This window comes from Nicotiana attenuata, unplaced genomic scaffold, assembly GCF_001879085.1.
Source record: "Nicotiana attenuata strain UT unplaced genomic scaffold, NIATTr2, whole genome shotgun sequence".
In the NCBI taxonomy this organism is placed as follows: Eukaryota; Viridiplantae; Streptophyta; class Magnoliopsida; order Solanales; family Solanaceae; genus Nicotiana; species Nicotiana attenuata.
In genome coordinates this window covers 703,205-710,402 of record NW_017670290.1, presented here as the reverse complement: position 1 = coordinate 710,402, position 7,198 = coordinate 703,205, and the positions used below count along the sequence as shown (strand labels likewise).

General features: G+C 39.4%; 2 protein-coding genes across 2 annotated transcripts in view; one reads left to right on the top strand and one right to left on the bottom strand.

Moving 5' to 3' along the window:
• Nucleotides 1-1,351: 1,351 nt before the first annotated feature.
• LOC109237327 (cinnamoyl-CoA reductase-like SNL6) lies at nt 1,352-4,475 on the top strand. Its single transcript, XM_019403622.1, has 5 exons — nt 1,352-2,312; nt 2,561-2,739; nt 2,994-3,203; nt 3,638-3,975; nt 4,058-4,475. The coding sequence occupies exons 1-5, from the start codon at nt 2,159-2,161 to the stop codon at nt 4,155-4,157; spliced, it is 981 nt and encodes a 326-aa protein (XP_019259167.1). The 5' UTR covers nt 1,352-2,158; the 3' UTR covers nt 4,158-4,475.
• Nucleotides 4,476-4,716: 241 nt separating this feature from the next.
• LOC109237328 overlaps nt 4,717-7,198 on the bottom strand; it is an 8,819-nt gene continuing 6,337 nt past the window's right edge. Inside the window, exons 6-7 of the mRNA XM_019403623.1 lie at nt 5,462-5,604; nt 4,717-5,324 (exon numbers count right to left, since the gene is read on the bottom strand). Coding sequence (XP_019259168.1) covers nt 5,143-5,324; nt 5,462-5,604 — 325 coding nt within the window. The 3' untranslated portion in view covers nt 4,717-5,142. The remainder of the gene's footprint in view (nt 5,325-5,461; nt 5,605-7,198) is intronic.

Genomic DNA, 7,198 nt, shown 5'->3' with positions numbered 1-7,198 from the left:
TATATATATATATATATATATTCTTTCTTTTTTTCTATTAATACCACTAAAAATTGGGACTAGTTTAATAGCCTATTTGGTCAAGCTTCTCAAGAGGCCAAAAGTGCTTTTTTTCCGAAAGCACTTTTTTCCCCTAACTTGAGGTGTTTGGCCAAGTTTTTTTGAGGAAAAAAGTGCTTTTGGAAGAAAGCAGAAGCAGTTTCTGAAAAGCAGAAAAAAGTAGCTTCTTCCAAAAGCAGAATCAGAAGCAGTTTTGACTTTTCTTGTTACCAAAAATACCCTTGTAGTATATACCAAAATAACCGTTAAACCTAATACTTAGATATTAATGTATAAATATTTCTTCTTAATTTTAGGATAGCTTTCTAATATATAGTGACTTTAGCGGTGAATGCTTTTATATTTGTTGAATGATTTTTAATATATTTAACTTATATTAAAAGAATTAAGTACTTTTTAATTTTATTTTCATATTTTACTTAAACAAAATGAAAAGATTTAATTATTGCATGTAATAACAAATTTTTGAGATTATTTATTTACTTATAATATAAGTATAAAGTAAATCTATTCATGTCCTTATTCGTAATTTGATATTTAAAAACACTTTCTGAAAAGTTTGGCCAAACACAAATTATTGCTCAAAAGTGCTTTTCAGAATAATTTAGCTAAACACAAACTGATTCTCTCCAAAAATACTTTTTTTAAAAACACTTTTAAAAAAAGTATTTCTCAAAATAAGCTGATTTCTCCGGATTGGCCAAACAGGCTATAAGAGTCTCGCAAGAGAGATGAACAAGAAGAACAGTCTATGTGTGATTAACGAGGGTGGCCGGCAATTACACCAACCATAATCAAGTTCAACTTTTAATAACTAGTATTTATTATTATTAAAAATAAAACAGAAAAATAACTATTAATAAACTTTTGAATAAATTTCTCTGAGGTTATGCCAGCTTGCACAGCCCTTGAGATCAATAAATAATGCAACCAAATTAAAGAGGGCAGACAACAACACTCAACTAATTTTTGAAAAAAATAACATGTTGCATCAAGTATGTAAGTTTTCTCCCTTTCTACGTTTTGACTAAATTAGGCTATCACATTAAATGTTTTGCGTGTGAACAGCAAAGAATTCGGAAATCAGAATTCAGCATTCTGTAATTTGAATTTTGAGCCACATGATTTTAAAAAGTAGCCCCAATTTCTTCCCATTTCTTAGTTTGTCTTTCTGTCGTCTGCTCATTGACAGTTAGGTAAGTTCTTGTGTTGTACACATAAATAGAGCCCACATAGGTGACGAATTTAATGCAGATTTAGTGATTTATCAAAACACCATTTTTTCTTCAGTAGTTTGGTAGGCGGATCGAGGATTTAATGTTTATGGGTTCCTGCTACGATTTCGAGTAAATTTTTAATAGTAACTGGGTTCACATTTAAATATTTGTAGATATTTAATGAATTTTTAGAACACATTTACACTGTTTGGACAAAAGCTACTGGGTTCAGGGGAACCCGTATATGACAGGCTAGATCCGCCCCTGGGTATAGGCTGTCTATCACTACTACATGTTGTTCTTTTCGCCTTGTTTTCTTTTATCTTGTTCGTGTTATTGCTTGTTGCTATTGCTCTTTTCTCATTTTTTCTCGTGCCGAGGTCTGTGTACTATATACCCAGAGGCGGATCCAAAATTTTTACGCGACGGAGGTACCTTATTCTGCTCAACCAGTGCCCCTAAATTCTTATAGTGTCTAGGGTTTCAGCTGCTTTAAATTAACCATTTTCAAGGTATATACGTGTATATATACCGGATTTCGGCCAAAGTTTACGGGGTCCGGTGACCCCCCACCCATAACATGGGTCCGCCTCTGTATCGACCCTTCCCAAATCCCAATTGTGAGATTATACTGAGTTTGTTATTGTTGTAGTAGTTTGGTATTGGCTGTATCTAACTACTTCTGCAATTCGTTTGCCAACCATCTACTTAACCACACACTCTTTTAATGGTTTAGTTTCCTTCTTCTTTAAATACCATCTCACTTTTTCTTATCCTATTATTACTAGCTTCTGCTTTTTTCAATTTGTCCAGCTAAAGAAAGTTGTACTTGACATTTTAAAGGAGAAAAAGGAGTTACTTCTTACTTGGCCAGGGTAGTCATGAATATTGCACAAGACTTGTATAATGAGCAGGATTCAATGTTTTGTTCAAAGAAAGTTTGTGTAATGGAGGCAGCTGGTCAGCTTGGATCCACACTCGTACACCGTCTCTTGCTCAGAGGTTACACTGTCCATGCCGCTTTTCAAAATCATGGTTCGTTTCTTCCCTTAAGATCCACAAATGTTATGGCGTATTTAAGACTATAAGTTTTTTAAAAATTCTGTCTTTATTAAATTTTGTGCCAAGTCGAACCATGTCAAACAAAATGAAACGGAGGGAGATTATTGTTTTAGTTTCACCGTTATCAATCAGGACAGTTCTTCTTCCCCAATTGTTGATAGTATACTAATGACATAAATACAGTAGTTGAAAACCTGATCCTGAATTTTCAATTTGGACAGATGAAATGCAGCGTTTTAAGAGAAAATATGCTGGTGGAAATGTGGATGAAAGTAGAAGTAAGAAGTTGATATGTTTTCATGCTGATCCTTTGGATTATCACAGCATAGTGGATGCTCTCAAAGGCTGCTGTGGCTTGTTTTACTCTTTCGAGCCTCCCTCCGATTATCCTACCTACGACGTGAGTTATTCCACAATTACTGTACTTGTTTTCCATGTCCTCTCTACCTTCAGTAGGTAGGGGTAAGGTCTGCGTATACACTACCCTCCACAGACCCCACCTGTGAGAATATAATGGGTCTGTTGTTGTTGTACTTGTTTTCCATCATTGTATTTGGAACAAGAATGATTACTCAATTTTACTCTCGTTTTCCTGCTTTTCTTTTTTACATTGAAGTCAATGTGCCAACTAAAAGTGTTTGAGTTATGTTGCAGGAATTAATGGGAGAAATGGAAGTGAGAGCAGCTCATAATGTGATGGAAGCCTGTGCACAAACAGATACCTTAAACAAGGTAGTCTTTACATCCTCTGCCACAGCTGTGTTATGGGGCACAAGGAAGAGGGACCAACATGACACTTCCCATTCTCATTCTTGCGTTGATGAAAGAGACTGGACCGACATCAGCTTTTGCAAAAAATACAAGGTAATTTACCTATTCAATCCTCCACGATTTGGCAACAAGAAGCTGCGAAACAGCCTAGCGAGTAAGCATTAAATGATGAAACTGATTTTACAAATAAGCAATTACGTAATGGATAGAAGTGCTGAAACTGATAATTGAAAAAGGACGTATGACGGAAATGGAATTGGGAGGGAGATAAGGGTATTGTTTTAAGGAGGTTATTCGGAGATTGCAATAAATATAAGGAATAAAATAGTAAAAAATTTGGTTAAACAAAAATGCTTGTAAGCTCAACTTATGACTTTTGGCTGATTTTGCTTGCACACACTTGACGTATCAGTACTTATAACGTTCACCTGATGTATAGGAAAGTAGAAAGTGATTATAACCTAGTTTGACCTGCTTATAAGCTTTACTCAAACACCACCAAAGTCTAACATGAATTGGTATGGCAGTTATGGCACGGGCTATCAAAGACACAAGCAGAGAAAGCTGCATGGGCATTGGCAATGGACCGAGGAGTAAGCATGGTATCCGTTAACGGAGGGTTGTTAATTCATCCAGACCTTAATATCAGAGAACCTTACTTGAAGGGAGCAGCTGAAATGTATGAAGGTGGTGTTTTTGTTGCAGTGGACCTGAATTTCTTAGTAGATGCCCATATGTGTGTGTTTGAGGATGTTTCCTCTTACGGACGATACTTATGCTTCAACAGAGTCATAAACTCCAGCAAAGATGCTACTACACTAGCCGACATGCTTCTGCCTCCTTCAGCTTCATCAAAAACAGATAGGTAAATACCATCATCTTCTTCAATCGTCATTTGTAGTAACCACCCTCGATTTCGTTGTTTCTCATTTGTGCATAAACTGCAGTTTGGAGGATGATATTGTCTATGAGCAAAGGATCAGCAACCAGAAACTAAACAAGCTGATGATGGAATTTGATACTGGATCAGGTGTCCAAGTCTATTGATTGATGCCATTTCTGTGTATAAAGTATGGCTCCAACAAAACTAATTGAGAAAAATTGAGGAGTATTATTGTGCCCCAAGGAGACGAGAAGAGCTCCCTCAAAATTTAGATAGATTTTTGAGGTTCAAGACCTCATCATAAGTTTGTTACAAATTGGACTTTCAACAAAGTTGCATATACAGCATGACAGAAATGTTAAATGACAAACAGAAGCATTTTGCGTAGAGGCAAGCCTTGATATATGTATCAATAGCTAGCACCATTTTACTTGCAAATTACTATACAATGAAATTGATTAGAATGGATGTTTTGTCCCTAATGCCTCTTTTTATAATATGGCTGCAATTACTCCTAACATTAATCGATCGCATGCCTCTGTAATTTGGCCTCGCCAAGTGGATATTTAGCTAAAAGTATAACACTCAATCTGATATTGTGCATCTTTTGCGGAGGGCAATTCAAGCAATCAACCAGAGAAATTATGACCCACCCAGTATCTTAATTAGCAAACAATTGAATTTAAAACATGGGTTTAACTTTTATACTCTGTTAACAGTGTAAAGAAGTAACACTTCGAATCGCCCAAAGATAACAATAGGTAACCATCCATAAGTTGGAGTGGTGCTCCGGAAAATAAGGCAAGTTATACTTACTACAATAGGATAGTGTAAAAGTACTCTGTACTCTTAATGTATATAAGTTAAATCCTACAAACATTACACAATTTGCTCTCTCATACCAGAATTTTGTACCGTCATACCATCCTCCCTATAAGTTTTCTACTCCTTAGTGCTCTGTGTCAGCAATGTTTTATCGAGGGAAAGAACTAAGAGAAAACTATCTGCATTACATTGACCCAGCATTGCTGCTCCTTAAGGGATATGCACATCAGCTTAGTAATTCTCGAGGTAAAACGAGGTTCAGCCTAGTTGAACATTTTTATTACACCACTTCCATCTCAACGATCAAATGCCCACGAGGACAGATCAGGCACTTAATGACAGGGAAATAACCGAGGATAACTTGTATTTGCGTGCTTTAGTTGAACCTTTTGGTAGAATTTTAATCTCTGTCCTGGAATGGACAGTGACTTCTTTCCAGTCAGAAGCTGATGCCCCTTCACCACGATAATCTCGAGGACAATAGAGAACTTGGAGCTTGGAACTCGCTGCAACTCCCAAAGCAACAAAAGATTTCTTAGATTCAAGGAATATAGAATGTAAAATAACCGAAGAAATTATCACAAGGTTATCTCCATGATCAGGCGAATGCATTTGCTATCTACCACAATTATTATTTCCTTACCTACACCTAACATGCTTGTTTTCTGGATCGTCACTTTACTAACTTTTGATCTCCTGATGTTTCCCAATGCTTGAATATCTTCATTGTCCCCTTTGAACTCCAGAAACTCTCCAAGGACAAATTTATTACCTTTAAGCTCTAACCTGCATTTATCAGAAATTCAGAATAATTAGAGTAAAATCTTAGAGTTGGAAAAGCTTTACTTCACTTTAAACTGCAAGGATATGTGCAAATTATGTCCAAGAGAACAGAAGGAATGTCCCTGACCCGTCCCCACCCCCCTCCTTCCCCAAACAAAAAAAGAAGAAAAAGAACACACACACACACACACTGTCATGGGCGGCTTTCCAGCCATGCCCCATGACCCCTTGGGCGCGCCCCGTGGCGTCCTAGCGAACCTCCCAATGCCTAGCGCCACGGACGGCCCCGTGGTCTTGGCCGCGCCAAGTGACAAGCGCGCAGGTGCCTCTGTCGCCCCACCGATATCCCTCGCGAGCGCCAAGCCGCAGGCAGAAGCCAACAGCGCCGCCCGCGCAGACCGTGATGCCAAAGACACTGCTGCTGACAACGGACCTGCTGCTGCCTTATAGAAAACTAAGTCATTTTCATTGTAAATATAGAGTAGTTTTATTTCATGTACTTCCATTATGTTTCTCTAGCTTAATCAAGTCTAGTCCTGTTTCTAGCAAGCAAGCAATTCTCTATACTGGTGTCTCTCCCCCTCGACACCGCGTTGCTTTTCTGTAATAGCTTTCATTAATGCAATCAAGCTTTCTTTCATTCTGAATTCTCATTTCTGTTCTCTCAATTGCTCTTGACATTGGTTTTCCCGTACGGCACTGACAATCTCGTCTAGCGTACGGAGGGGACCTCAGTTGGCGGACAGCAACTGCACTGACATCAGTTGCCTAGCCTTACGTCGCCCTTCCAAGGAATCTCAGGAAGGCGCCGCGTAACAGTTGGTATCAGAGCCTAGGCTCGACATCGGACGAGGGAACGTATTGACATACCACCATTTCTGACCATGGTGAATCATGGGGACCGCATTGCGGCCCTCGAAGGGACGGTTGAGGTATGGCGGCCTATTATGGATACGGTGCCTGAACTAAGAACCAGCCTACTGCAAAGGTTGGACGACCTGGACCGCAGGGTGCTTCAGGTCGAAGTTGACGTTGAAAACATCAGTCGCGACTCCGAGGGAGACCGGCAGACGGCAGCCACAGAGGCAGCCGAAATCTTTGAGAAATTCGAGGGGCTCCAACAGGAGCGCACCGAGGATTTAGCCCACAGGGCACAAGAGGCAGAAAAGGTGACTGCCATGCAACAAACCATTGACAAATTGACAGACCAACTCAATGTTGTCAACTCTGCGTTACAGGGTCTACTCCGAGGTGGTGGAAACCAAATCGGAGGTGCTGTGAACTCCGCTTCCGCGACAAAGAAGCTGAAAATTCCTGAGCCAAAGCCATACAGTGGAGCTAGGAATGCCAAGGAAGTGGAAAACTTCATCTTTGACGTCGAACAGTATTTCGATGCTGTTGGGGATCTGGAGGAAGCTAAGAAGGTAGCAACTGCTGCCATGTATCTTCAGGGTGATGCTAAACTCTGGTGGCGTGTGAAGTACGAAGCCATCAAGGCCGGTGAAGATGCTCTCGAGACATGGGCCGAACTGAAGGCAGCTATATGCCTGCAGTTCTTCCCCGAGAATGTTGAATATAATGCAAGGAGAAAACTACG

Bases quoted from the DNA above. Each gene is read 5' to 3' on its own strand.
- LOC109237327 (XM_019403622.1), top strand. From the start codon at position 2,159: ATGAATATTGCACAAGACTTGTATAATGAGCAGGATTCAATGTTTTGT. The intron at 2,313-2,560 runs GTTCGTTTCTTC...CAATTTGGACAG, and splicing joins TGCCGCTTTTCAAAATCATG to ATGAAATGCAGCGTTTTAAG. The intron at 3,204-3,637 runs GTAATTTACCTA...TTGGTATGGCAG, and splicing joins GCTTTTGCAAAAAATACAAG to TTATGGCACGGGCTATCAAA.